The following is a 15,035-nucleotide window of genomic DNA, read 5'->3' as shown; positions in this document are numbered from 1 at the left end:
GTGTAAAGTCACACCTAACACTTTCGTGGCTGTGATCAGCTTAACTCAGCACAGACTGGAGATTGTCCTGGTGTCTTTCAGGCCTTTACAGTTTATCCCCACATTGGGGACTGTTTATACCAATGGCACCACCTGAGAAACTGGAATCACTCCATCAGTAGAACAGTAGTGGAGCAGGAGGGCATGCCAGGAGCACACCAGGCACACTAAAAATGAGGTGTCAATCCCCTGGTGAAGCTACAACATGCCAAACAGTATAAGTAGCAAGTGATATACTGAGCTAAGTGATTCCACAACCAATAGATCCAAGCCCTACAGTCCTGCCACATCCAGTCATGAATGGTGGTTGACGATTAAACAACTCACTGGAGGAGGAGGCTCCACAAATATCCTTATCCTCAATGATGGAGGACCCCAGCACATCAGAGCAAAAGATAAGGCTGAAGCATTTGCAACAATCTTCAGCCAGAAGTGCTGAGTGGATGACCCATCTTGGCCTCCTCCAGAGGTCCCCAGCATCACAGATGCCAGTCTTCAGCCAATTTGATTCACTCCACGTGATATCAGGAAATGGCTGAAAGTACTGGATACTGCAAAGGCTATGGGCCCTGACAATATTCCGGCAATAATACTGAACACTTGTGCTCCAGAACTTTCCGTGACTCTAGCCAAGCTGCTCCAGTACAGCTACAACACCGGCATCTACCTGACAATGTGGGAAATTGCCCAGGTATGTCCTGTCCACAAAAAGCAGGACAAATCCTTCCTGGCCAATTACCGCTCCATCAGTCTACTCTCCATCATCAGTAAAGTGATATAAGGGGTCATCAACAGTGCTATCAAGCGGCACTTGCTTTGCAATAACCTGCTCACTGACACTCAGTTTGGGTTCCGCCAGGGCCACTCAGCTCCTGACCTCATTGCAGCCTTGGTTCAAACATGGACAAAAGAGCTGAACTCCTGAGGTGAGGTGAGAGTGACTGCCCTTGACATCAAGGCAGCATTGACCGAGTCAAGGAGCCCTCACAAAACTGCCGTCAATGGGAATCAGGGGGAAAACTTTCCGCTGGTTAGAGTCATACCTAGCACAAAGGTGTGGTTGTTGGAGGTCAATCATCTCTGTTCCAGGACATCATTGCAGGAGTTCTATAGGATAGTGTCCTAAGCCCAGCCATCTTAGCTGCTTCATCAATGACCTTCCCTCCATCTTAAGGTCAGAAATGGAGATGTTCGCTGATGATTGCACAATGTTCAGCACCATTCATGACTTCTCAGATACTGAAATAGGTCCATGTCCAAATGCAGCAAGACCTGGACAATATCCAGGCTTGAGCTGACAAGTGTCAATTAACATTAGTGCTACACAATTGCCAGGCAATGACCATCTCCAGCAAGAGAGAATCTAACCATCAGCCCCTGACATTCAATGGCGTTACCATCACTGTATCCCCCACTATCAATATCCTGGGGATTACCATTGACCAGAAACTGAACTGGACTAACCATATAAATACTGTGGCTACAAGAGCAAGTCAAAGGCCAGGAATTCTGTGGTGAGTAACTCTCCATAGCCTACCAACCATCTACAAGGCACAAGTCAGAAATGTGACGGAATACTTTCCACTCACCTGGATGAGTGCAGCTCCAACAGCACTCAAGAAACCTGACCCCATCCAGGACAAAGCAGCCCATTTTATTGGCACCACATCCACAAACATTCACTCCTTCCACCACTGACTCCCTCCACCACCGAAGAACAGTTGCAGCAGTGTGTATCAACTACAAGATGCACTGCAGGAATTCACCAAGGCTTCTTTGACAGCACCTTCCAAACCCATGACCACTACCATCTAGAAGGACAATTGCAGCAGATACATGGGAACACCACCACCAGGAAGTTCCCCTCCAAGTCACTCACCATCCTGACTTGGAAATATATCGCTGTTCCTTCACTATCGCTGGTTCAAAATCCTGCAACTCCCTCCCTAACAGCACTGTGGGTGTACCTACACCACATGGACTGCAGTGGCTCAAGGAGGCAGCTCACCACCACCTTCTCAAGGGCAGTTAGAGATGGGCAATAAACGCTGGCCCAGCCAGTGAAGCCCACATCCCATGAATGAATAAGAAAAAATGGCCATTCAAATTTTCATGAATCAGGTAAAATCTAGAAGCTTTGAATGGATTGAGCTTGAACACCAAAAAGACAATAACAATGGTAGCTGGAAGGAAACATTGGAAGAAACTAGAGTGAAGATTGAAGCAGAAAGTATCGCACTGGAACAAATAGATAAGTTTGTCAATTTAGGACAAATGATAACAGAAGATGGCAGATATGATGCAGAAGCTAGAAGAAGGATAGAGATAGTCAGAAGTAATTTTGTGAAGATGAAGGGTGTGTTAACAATAAGAAAGCTCAAACTTGTAATAAGGAAAAAACTCATAAGATGCTACATTCTCTCCAATTTCCAATGTGCCTCCGAAACCAGGACAACAAGAAAAGATCTGTGGAAGAAAGTAGAGGCCTTTGAAATGTGGATGCTAAGATGTTTGCTAAAAATTCCACATATAGACCATAAGACAAATGAATGAGGATGGAGCAAGACAGACAAGTGTGATGTCCCATGACAGCTAATCGCCAGCCAGGAGTGGCTACAAGCAGCAGCAGCATGATTTATATTTTGTGGTTTAGACTCTGCGTGTCTCACTGTGTCCGGTGTCAGCATAGTAAATGGCAAATCCTGACCAAAAAATCTATTCATTATTCTCCCTGGGCTACACTGAAGCCTCAATGATTTAATACACGGTTTGATCTCATTCTGAATCATACGGACCAGGAAATTCCTGGGTTCAGTCCCAGTTTTGTGCTGAGTTGGCAAATATTCCCAGGGGCAGTGTCGAAAGCGGCAGAATGCATCTCAAAACCCCCACATTAGGGAGAGGGAAAACAATGAAGATCATGAGGGGATACTGTCCATTTTATCGGCAAGATATGGGTTCCCACCTGCAGTCCCCCTGCCCTCACTGAGTTCATAGCATTGAAAGGGGGGAAAGTAGTATTAATGGGATCTGGTGCTCTCCCACCATGAGGGAGATCACACCTGAGCCACACACATACATTGGCAACTCCTGTTGACAGTCCAAGTCACAGAAGAGAAAAAGGAAACCACTTGTTATAAGAAATCCAAACCAAATGCTGAAGAATTAAATCCTTTTCTTGATAGTCAGTTTATTTACAGAATGTAGCTTTATCTTTCTCTGCCTCTGACCTCCCAACCAATCTAGTATCCCAGCAGTCTCCTTTTGTACTCTTTTGCATCAACAAAATAAACAAATAAACTAATAATTAAATGAACAAATTAACAGCCCCTTAAAGTACCAATACAAAGAACATGTTAAAGGAGGCTTAACAAATGGAATTAATGTCCCCAGGGCTGATGATGCGCTCCAACCTGATCTGAATATCCAATCTGCTGGAAGTCTGATGTGATTTGAACACACAGCCTTCTGATAAGGAGTCAGATGTGCTACTATTAAGCCACAAACTCCATCAGTCCCTTTTTGAACTCATCTGAGCTGCAGTTAGCAGCAAAGGCTCAGTGGGGAAAGGTCGCTGTCTAAGACCTTTCTGCCATAGTACACCGAGGGGCTGGGAAAGGTATAGACCCCTCGGGCTGTACAGCTCACAGTGAATGTCTGCATTGAATACTAATTGTATTATAAATGTATTGAATCACCTCAGAGTGCAACATGATGGATGTTGATAACTCCAATACCATCGCACTGTCTGACTGTCTGTAATGACCATATTGAAATGACTGTAATGTTCACTGATTGTATTGATGCTCCTCGTGCTCCATGTGTAAAAGTTGAATCTGATTGTACTTTTTGTGATGGCCATTTAGAAATGTTTTGTAATGTTCTTCCTGATATTTTATGAATAAAGTATATTTAAAAAAAATCTGAGCAGCAGTTAAAACAAATGAACTAATAAATTAATTATCTAACGATCAACCCCTTAAAGGGGCACTGTAACGAGAAACAAAAGCCTCAAGGAAAACTTAACATATTAAAGTGAAAGGTCATTTCAGGGACTGACGATGCTGTCCAGCCCCTATGGTGCCCACCGGTCATGGAAGGTCTCAGGCAGACACTGGCAGACACCACATGTTCCTTCTCAAAGGTCGCCTGGGCATGAGCATAACTGCTGGGGTCCCCTTTTTAATAATCTTTCAGTCAAAAAAAACACTCAATAAATTAAACCAAAATCAATAAATGAGGTGGGGATGATAGCCCCTGGTGGGACACTGTATCAAAAATCAAAACGTCAAAGGAGACTTAACAAACTCAACCAAAATATCATTCCCGGGGGTGATGATGCACCCCAGTCCCCATGATGCCCACCGGTCACGGAAAGCCCCTAGTGTAGCGGTGGACACCGCGTGCTCCCTCTCCAGGAACTCCCGGCCACGAACATAGCCATGGTGGAGCAGGTCAGGAGTACTTTTTTATACGTGCCCAAGACACTTAATCAATCATTACCCTCCACCTGCTTATCTTTAAATAAACTTAGCAATACAATTGACATAACATTAACGCTTCTTTGTAGGGAGATACCTGCTTTTCATTATCAAGACCTGGATTTTAACCCCACCTGTCCGGTGTGAATGTTGTTAAAACGACGGCGGTGGGGGGGTGGGAGGGGTGGGGGGGAGTTCATGCTGTGTTCACAATGTTTTCCTGCCACCATCCCTCCCTCCAGCCCAACAACATTCTCTGCTATTTTTACAGCAGAAGCTCTGGCTGTTTGGAGGCAGCCTGACCCATGGGAGTGGGGGCCTAATTAAAATAGGAAAGTTGCAGCCTGGTGACACCATCAGCCCCACACTGCAAATGTAACACAAGGAACCTCGAGTCCTGCACAGCACCAAATTACTCCATCAAAGCTGTCGGCAATGAACCTCAGGCCAGAAGAGGCCCAAGTTACTAAATATATCTTTATTTATTTACATTTTCTTATGGTTCCTTATGGCCCAAAGCAGGTCAATTTTCACCTCCTCTTCTCTGGCTTCAACTGGCTCACAGACGCCCTCCCCCTATCTCACTTACCAACTTCCAGGTCCTGCCTCCCAGCTCCTGTATCATTCCCGCCTCAGGAGACAATCCTGAGGAATGCGGACGAGGCCTGGGAATTAAAAACGGCCCAAGGCCTCATGTTCAGCTGTCCACAGGGACTCACAGCTCCCCCCCCCAACCTCCGCCACCCACACACCCTGTCCGCACCCCCCAACCCCCCCCAAAACCCCCCACCCACACACCCTGTCCGCACCCCCCAACCCCCCCCCCAACCTCCGCCACCCACACACCCTGTCCGCACCCCGCAACCCCCCCCAAAACCCCCCACCCACACACCCTGTCCGCACCCCCAACCCCCCCCCAACCTCCGCCACCCCACCACACCCTGTCCGCACCCCCCAACCCCCCCCCACCCCCCACCCCCCCACCCTGTCCACACCTCCAACCCCCCCCACCCACCCCACCTGTCCGCACCCCCCAACCCCCCCCCACCCCCACCCACACACCCTGTCCGCACCCCCCAACCCCCCCCCAACCTCCGCCACCCACACACCCTGTCCGCACCCCCCACCCCCCCAAACCCCCCCACCCACACACCCTGTCCACACCCCCCAACCCCCCCCCCAACCTCCGCCACCCACACACCCTGTCCGCACCCCCCAACCCCCCCCCCAACCTCCGCCACCCTGTCCACACCCTCCAACCCCCCCCCACCCACCCACCCTGTCCGCACCCCCCAACCCCCCCCCCAACCTCCGCCACCCTGTCCGCACCCCCCAACCCCCCCCAAACCCCCCCACCCACACACCCCCCAACCCCCCCCCCCCACCCACCCACCCTGTCCGCACCCCCCAACCCCCCCCCCACCCACCCACCCTGTCCGCACCCCCCAACCCCCCCCCACCCCCCACCCACACACCCTGTCCGCACACCCCCCAACCCCCCCCCCACACCCCCCCAACCCCCCCCACCCACCCACCCTGTCCGCACCCCCCAACCCCCCCCCCACCCACCCTGTCCACCCCCCAACCCCCCCCAACCCCCCCCCACCCCCCACCCTGTCCACACCCTCCAACCCCCCCAACCCCCCCACCCTGTCCACACCCCCCACCCCCCACCCACACACCCTGTCCACACCCCCCCCCCCCCCCCCACCCCCCCCCACCCCCACCCTGTCCACACCCCCCCAACCCCCCCCCCACCCCCCACCCCCACCCCCCCCCCACACCCTGTCCACACCCTCCCCCCCCCCCCACCCCCCCCCACCCACACACCCTGTCCCCCCACCCCCCACCCTGTCCACACCCTCCAACCCCCCCCCCACCCCCCACCCACCCACCCTGTCCGCACCCCAACCCCCCCAACCCCCCCACCCACACACCCTGTCCCACCCTCCACCCCCCCACCCTGTCCACACCCTCCAACCCCCCCCAAACCCCCCACCCACACACCCTGTCACACCCTCCAACCCCCCCCCACCCCCCCCCCCCCCCACACACCCCCCAACCCCCCCCACCCCACCCACCCACCCTGTCCGCACCCCCAACCCCCCCCAAACCCCCCCACCCACACACCCTGTCCACACCCTCCAACCCCCCCCCCACCCCCCCCCCCCACCCACACACCCCCCAACCCCCCCCACCCACCCACCCACCCTGTCCGCACCCCCCAACCCCCCCCAAACCCCCCCACCCACACACCCTGTCCACACCCTCCAACCCCCCCCCCACCCACACAACCTGTCCACACCCTCCAACCCCCTCCCCCACCCTGTCCACACCCCCCAACCCCCCACCCACACACCCTGTCCACACCCTCCAACCCCCTCCCCCACCCTGTCCACACCCTCCAACCCCCCCCACCCACACACCCTGTCCACACCCTCCAACCCCCTCCCCCACCCTGTCCACACCCCCCAACCCCCCCCACCCACCCACCCACCCTGTCCGCACCCCCCAACCCCCCCCAAACCCCCCCACCCACACACCCTGTCCACACCCTCCAACCCCCCCCCCCACCCACACAACCTGTCCACACCCTCCAACCCCCTCCCCCACCCTGTCCACACCCCCCAACCCCCCCACCCACACACCCTGTCCACACCCTCCAACCCCCCCCACCCACACACCCTGTCCACACCCTCCAACCCCCCCCCCACCCCCCCCCCCACCCACACACCCTGTCCACACCCTCCAACCCCCTCCCCCACCCTGTCCACACCCTCCAACCCCCCCCCCACCCACACAACCTGTCCACACCCCCCAACCCCCCCACCCACACAACCTGTCCACACCCTCCAACCCCCCCCCCCACCCTGTCCACACCCTCCAACCCCCCCCCGCCACAGTTAAAATCTGCCTCAAAGTAGCCGCCAAACCTTCCTTTCACTTGTCTAAAAGTGTTGAATACAGAGATATAACTCGGAGTGTGGTCATCGCTGGCTCTCATGAGATTGTGGTGAAAGTGGGCTGGTGGCTCTTTGACCCTCCTGCCTCCCTTTTGCCACGCACTTTCACAACGACAGGACCTCTACGAGGAAAAAGGGACCGCACCGTTCACAGGAAGATATTCGCAAAAGTTATCCGCCTTGTCTTGCCTTGTTTTATGTTTAAGAATCTTCAGAGTACAGTCGGCCGAGTCACTGCTGCTCGTTCAGTGAAAGGCGGTCCATTAACAAAATCAAATATGTCAAAGTGATGCCTTCATTCTTGTCAGTGTCACCAATGACAGAACGATAAAAGAGAAATTTTGGCCCTCTGACATTAGCAGTTTGAGGTAAATAGTTTAGTCCCCATCTCACATACTTACTGACACTCATTTGCTAAAATCCATTGCCTACAGTATATATACCTATAAAAACAAAAAAAAACTGCGGATGCTGGAAATCCAAAACAAAAACAGAATTACCTGGAAAAACTCAGCAGGTCTGGCAGCATCGGCGGAGAAGAAAAGAGTTGAAATTTCGAGTCCTCATGACCCTTCGACAGAACTTGTCAAGTTCTGTCGAAGGGTCATGAGGACTCGAAACGTCAACTCTTTTCTTCTCCGCCGATGCTGCCAGACCTGCTGAGTTTTTCCAGGTAATTCTGTTTTTGTTCTGCCAGTATATATACCTCCCTGGTTCTGAATCACTCTCACTGCTGCATGTTCAACCAGAAGGTGGCGGTACAGGATCCATAATAAACCCTCCAGAAAACAGAGGTCCAACTAAAGCAGATGGAATTCTTATTTTGTGAAATGCACACACTGTCAAACTAAGGTCAAGACAATGATATTTTCATGTTTATAGCGCCTCATTTAACCAGGCTACTAGGGTCATCTATTTCACATTGATGAGTGCCTCACGTTGTGAGAAAACACAAACAATTTGAAATACTTCTGTCCATATCAACAGTATATTATTTACAGAAATAGGGGGCTTGATTTCAATCTGGAGTCAGGAGCCCAACACCTGGATCATTTTTCAGGTCCCATTTCTGCACGGCAAGCGTGTCTCTCACACGATGCAATCTTCACACGCAGAGATGCCCTGTTTGGGCTGGAGGTGAGCTTAATGGGAAGTAAAATTGCAACCCCCACCCCCACCACCCACACAACCCCCCCGCCCCCCTCACACACACACACACACACACACCCCCCCCCCCCCCACCCCCACCCCCACCCCTCCGGCCTTCCCTTCTTCTTCCTCGCCACATGACTGTAGCTCTGTAATCACACCTCCTTGGGCAACTGAACCTCAGTAGCTTCACTGTTGCTGCTTCTGCTGAAAGACCTGCATTTAAATAGCGCCTTTGATGACATCCCAAAACACCTGCTGACAGCCAATGAAGTATTTTCAAAGCTTGTGGTCACCGTTGTAATGAATGAAACGCGGCAGCCATTTTGTGCAGAGCAAGCTCCCACAAGCAGCAATGTGGTAATAACCAGGTAATCTGTTTTCATGATGTTGGTTGGGGTACAAGCACTAGCCAGAACACCAGGGATAACTCTTGCTCTTCTTCCAAACAGTGCCAAGGGATCTCCTACATCTACTTGAGAGAGCAACTGGGACCTCGGTTTAATGTCTCATCTGAAAGTCGCCACCTCTCTCAGTGCAACAGTCCCTCAGTGCAGTGTCAAGCCTAGGTTTTCACCTTGAAAGTCTCTAGAACAGGTCTCAAACCCACAGCTTTCAGACACGGAGGTGAGAGTGCTTCCCAGTGAGCCACAGCTGACATGAGGCACTGTTTTACTGGGGGGGGGGGGGGCTTAAAATGGAATGACCATGACTGAAGCTGCCCTTGGCATACACACATGCCTGCAGCCTAGAGACTAGGCCTCAATCTCTCTGTGTGGAAAAGTAGCACATTTTGTTTAATGCTTATTGCATTTGCAAGTGGGAGGGTGAGGACTGTAAGTGATGAGGGGGGTTAGTGTGGGTTGTTGGGGTGGGGTGGGGTGGGGGGGTGGTGATAGGGAAGGGTGAACAGTATAAAACCTGCCAGGTCAGTACCACCACAGTGTGCATTGTACCTGGGCTCTTAAAAGGAAGCAAAGGATGAGAAAAACTATCGACCCAGGTCACTGCTTCTTTCCAGAGGTTACGCGCAATCTAGCTAATGATAAAACAAACTTGCATTTTTATAGAGTTTTCATGACCACCAAACATCTCAGAGCACCTTAAAGCCAATGAAGTACTTTTTGAAGCGTGGTCACTGTTGTAATGTAGGAAATGCCACAGCCAATTTGCACACAGCAAGCTCCCATAAACAGCAATGTGATTATGACTAGATAATCTGTTTTTGTGATGTTTGATTGAGGGCTAAATATTGGCCAGGACACCAGGGATAATTCTCCTGCACTTCTTCAAAGTGGTGCCATGGGGTCTTTTACATCCACCCTAGCAGGCAGATGGGGCCTCGGTTTAAACGGCTTATCTGAAAGACAGCACCTGTGACAATACAGCACTCCCTCAGAAGTGCACTGGAGTGTCAGCCTTGATTTTTGTGATCAAATCCTGGGCCAGGATTTTCCCTCCTTGCCGGCTGTCAGGATCTTCTGGCCCCAACGAAAGCCAATGGGCTTTTGGCTAACCCGCCGGATCCCCAGCAGCAGGTCACACCAGAGCAGGGACAGGGAAAACCCTGGCTCTGGAACCGGACTTGACGCTGAACCTTGTGAGTTGGAGGTGAGTGTGCCACCAACTGAGCCACAACTTTACAGTTGTTCCTTCATGAATGGCCCGTACATGGTTAAAATAACCTGTTCTGATAATGCAATCCAACAGTACTGAGACGGGTTCTTTGTTTGATTAGTCTTGTTGAGTGGAAAAGACAGCGTACTTTAGTCAATAATCACACATAAACAGGGCTCTGCATCAATTGACCCAAAGAGCAATTCTTGAGGTGTAGCTGGACACGGTGATAGTTCCTTCTCTGTGACATGGTTCTCTGTTGCCATGCCCCTAGCAGTTAAAAACTCCGGAGACTCCCCACAAATAGGACTTTAACCTCAATGACAGTTGAGGTTTGGTTTTGAATGTGTCTCCCTCACTGACGTAAGTCAAGTGCTACAGCTGGTGGTTCACTCAGCACCGAATGAATCTTGCTAACTAGAATGTTTCTGGCAGGAACCCCTGATAGCAGATGGGCATTAACTGATTAAGTGTGTGATCCAATTAATACCACCATGAGCGTAATGGGAAAATAAGTTGTTTTAATAATCCCTGCATTGGAAATGCTTTGTAATGGCTAAAATATTCCAGGCATGCCTTTTATAGAGTTTATTTTTAAACCTTTGATTAAACAAAAGCGCACGATCGACTTCTCAAAGCTGAGCACCACAGACAATACAATTAATGGACAGTTTGTTTCATTTGGCTTCAAACCAACAATTAACAAATCCTTTGTAAAATGTACCTGGCCCCACTCTGTAACAGGCCAGTGAAGTAGGAAAAATTGTCAAATGACTCACTCACCTGATATTTTGACAGGACTTTGGAAAGTCATCTGAACTTTTTGGATGGCATCATTTTTTAATACTTGGTCTATTGACGATCTTTCAAAAAAGGTGAGTACAACTTCTGACCTGGAATACTGAATGGAGGGGCAGAAAACGATTGCGTGAGATTTGATAAACTCAATATTGTGAGCAAAGCACCTGTACTAGATTTCTGCATTTCATTGAATTTTCTTCCTATTACACTTGTTAAACTTGGCATTTTTGGGTTGACACAATGAATTACTTTAGGAATACCTCAGGGGCTGCTGTTACTGTTGGTAAATATAATGCCCATGGTACATCAGCAGTATTCCACACATAACAAGAGACAGGATGACCGTGGTGTTTTTCTCTGGTGAGCAATGTTGGTTCCGGCATAAAAACTCCCTGGCCAGGATTTTAAGGCTCCTCCTGCCCAGCGGGATATTACGGTCCTGCCGAACTGAATGGAGATTCAAATGGCTCGCTGCATCCACCGGGGGGGGGTTGGGGTGGGGGTGGTGGGAGGGAGTGGGGGAGACACACCGCGGCTTAGCCATAAAATCCTGGCCCTGTTCATCTTTGAATGTGTGACTTTTAACCAGAGCAGGCATTTGGGACCATGGCTTAATTTGTTCAGTTTAAATGTGCTTTACTCAGTCGTAGTTACTCTTTGTTATCCTGTCTTCCATGAATGGGTCAGCCTATTATTCTTTTACCTTGCCCTGCAAGTTAATGACTTCTTTACATGCATCTAGCCGAGTGCTGTGGATGGGATGGTTTCCATTTCAGACAGTGGTAGATCAGGTGGGACACAGCTAGCTGCAGAGTGAAGATCTCCTTATTCTGCCACAACAGTATACATCAGCCCCACCTGAAGAACTCACACAAGTGCACCAGTGCAACACTCTTCTCATTTCCCATGTCAATCGCCCAAGTGGCCTCCCTGAGTATTGGCCAGGACAACGGGGATAACTCCCCTGCTCTTCCGTGAATTAGTGCCGTCGGATCTTTTACATCCAACCTAGAGGGCAATTGGGACCATGGTTTAACATCACATCTTAAGGAGAGCACCTCCAGAAGTGCTGCGCTCCCTTAGTACTGCACTAGAGTGTCAGCCTTGATTTTTAACTTAAGCCCTTGAGTGGGACTTGAACGAGGAACCTTCAACCTTCTGGCTTAGAGGCAAGAGTGTTACCAACTGAGCCACTAAAAGATGAGAGACCAAAACATGTTGGTCATCAGAAGTATCTGGGGGTCCTTGTACATGAATCAAGGAATGTTAATATGCAGGTAGAGCAAGCATTTGCGAATGCAAATGGTATTTTTTAACTCATTCATGGGATGTGGGCATCACTAGCTAGGCCAACATTTATTGCCCTCCCCTGGTTGCCCTTGAGAAGGCGGTGGTGAGCTGCCTTCTTGATCTGCTGCAGGAGGTTAGCCTTTATTTCAAGGCAGTTGCAGGATAAGAACAAGGAAGTCTTGCAGCAATTACATAGGTCTTTGGTGAGACCACACCTACAGTACTGTGTGCAGTTTTGGTCTCTTTACCTAAAGAAGGATATACTAGCCTTAGAAGGGCTTCAACAAAGGTCCATTAGCTTGAGTCCTGGGATCAGAGTCCCATGAGCAGAGATGGAGTAGAGTGGGATATAAAATTCTTCAAAGACTTGACAAAGATAGATGCTGAGAGACCATTTCACCCATCTGGACAGACGAGAATGTGATTTTTTTTTTCACACAGCGAGTGTTTAAGGTCTGGAATGCACTGCCTGAGAGTGTGGTGGAGGCAGGTTCAATCGAGGCATTCAAAAGAGAACTAGACTGTTACTTGAAAAGAAAGAATGCGCAGAGTTCAGGGGAGCAGGCAGAGGTGAAATGCTTATTCCGAGGGCCAGTGCAGACACGATGGGCCAAGTGGCTTCTCTCTGTGCTGCAACAAGACTGTGATTCGGTGATTCTGAGAACCACGGGTCACAGTCTCAGGATTAGGGTTCCCACTCAGAGAGTTCTGAATTTTTGGATATCTCTACCCCATAGATGCTCAGTTTTTGATTATAATTAACACTGAGATCAATAGATATTTGGGAATTAAGGGAATCTAGGGAAATAGGGACAGGATAGAAAAGTGGAATTTATGTAGAAGTTCAGCCACAATCTTAATGTATGACGGAGCAGGCTAGGGAGAGGTTATATAGCCTACTCCTACTCCTGCTCTTATTTCTTAGGCACTTATGCTATTAATTTTAGAACAATCAGTAGCAGAATTCTATAATGTACAGAAGTTGGCAAATTATTTTTCCAGATCTCACATGGTTGAAAGCATGGAGTGTTTGGAAAGCTATGAAAGTGCCTTTGGTACTTTGAAATCAAGGAGCAGTTAGTAATGGGGAGGAACATGTTGTGATACATACTTTACAGGGCAGGTGAATTATAATCTTCAGAACTTTCTCAATTTCATTCAGTCTTGCTTCTATGTCATGGGCTTCCTTCACTGCCACTAATCCTAGAAAAAAATAAAGAGATCATAAGAGTTACAGGATGAATTGTTCCCAAATGTTATATCTGCATTCATTTTAATCCTGAATTCAGCTTGCAACAGTGCAGAGGCAGAAGCAAATTAGGCATCACAAGTAGAAATTTTAGGATTAGGAAAAGGCCATTAAAAGCCCAAACAAGTTTTCTCATCATGCTCTTCAATGACTACTCTCTCCAGAGACACAGTTTCTTAAACTCATTCATAATCTCCCTTCTTAGTAACTTATTCCATAGCTTTCTGACCCCTTGGCTGAAATAGCAACAGGAATTCCTGCAATAATTTCATGATACACATTTACCCCACATGGAGATCTGATTCAGAAGTTTTTACTCATGTTGTCAATTTACCAAGTTTTGTTTCTCTCTATCCACTCATAGACAGAGAATCGCCTGCAATGACTCCTCTTTCCCCCTCCTGCAATGTTACATCTGACGTCCCTTGTCCCGCCTCCCATTTCTCATCTACCTGATGCCCCTCGGAGACATCATCTGAAAACACAACCTCAGGTTCCACACGTACACTGACAATATCCAGTTCCACCTCAACACCATGAGCAGGGATCAGAGGCAGGTGGGCATGTCATTTTGTACCAGCTGGCATGCCAGTTTGCTGGCAACACCGTGCCCCAGTGCCATTTACTTTGAGACAGGATTGGGAGATGGAATGGTGGGTATAAGTGGTGGGGAGCTTGGGTAGCTTATTAAGGTTGCTTAGAGGCCCAATTAAGGCCAACGATCAGACTGACTGGAATTGTACTGTCGGCCAACGAGCACCCTGCAGCCTCGGGAGCACAACAGCTGCCTGGAGTGACAGGCCCGAGGGGTGGTCAGCACCACCCACCTTCCTTCCTGGTCACATCTGCAGCTGACAGCTGCCCAGTGGTGGGATGCCCCCTCCACAAGGATGACCCAGCGTCTGCACCCATTATCTACTTCAGAAGTTTAAAATGTTGCTTAGATGGTGCATCAAGATGGAGGTGCCCCCCCACCCCCCCCACCCCTCATATATCAAATGGTATTGGCTCTCCAGATCCGAGATCCCACCCACTGTCCTTAATTGGATGGCAAACTCATCCTCTGGCCACTAACTGGTTAATCCAGGCAGAGTCAATGTAGGGTGACTGCTCCTGATACAGCACAGGGTGGAGACACACCTTTGACCCCAACTTTGCATCCCGACCCATAAGGCAAAATCCTGCCCCACCTCTCCCAACTCTCCCATTGCATCTGATTTGTCACATATAATATTGGATGAGTAGTTATTTCTTCCAATTAAATATTGGGAAAACCTCACTACAAACTCTGTTCCTTAGCCACTGACTCTATCCCTCTCCCCTGCTACTCCAAACCTAAATTAAACGGTTCACAGCCTCAGCTTTTCACTTACCCTATGAGGAACTTCCAGCCACATATCCTTCTCCATCACCTAGACCGCTTACTCCCACCAACAGAAAATGGCC

General features: G+C 49.7%; 1 protein-coding gene across 1 annotated transcript in view; it reads right to left on the bottom strand.

Annotated features, from left to right (window-relative positions):
• pxdc1b (PX domain containing 1b) overlaps window positions 1–15,035 on the bottom strand; it is a 79,762-nt gene that overhangs the window by 23,118 nt on the left and 41,609 nt on the right. The window contains exons 2-3 of the mRNA XM_041183199.1: window positions 13,452–13,543; window positions 11,033–11,150 (exon numbers count right to left, since the gene is read on the bottom strand). Coding sequence (XP_041039133.1) covers window positions 11,033–11,150; window positions 13,452–13,543 — 210 coding nt within the window. The remainder of the gene's footprint in view (window positions 1–11,032; window positions 11,151–13,451; window positions 13,544–15,035) is intronic.

Source organism: Carcharodon carcharias, chromosome 3 (genome assembly GCF_017639515.1).
Source record: "Carcharodon carcharias isolate sCarCar2 chromosome 3, sCarCar2.pri, whole genome shotgun sequence".
Taxonomy (NCBI): domain Eukaryota; kingdom Metazoa; phylum Chordata; class Chondrichthyes; order Lamniformes; family Lamnidae; genus Carcharodon; species Carcharodon carcharias.
The sequence above is the reverse complement of the archived record's forward strand: the minus strand, read 5'-3'. Positions and strand labels throughout refer to the sequence as shown.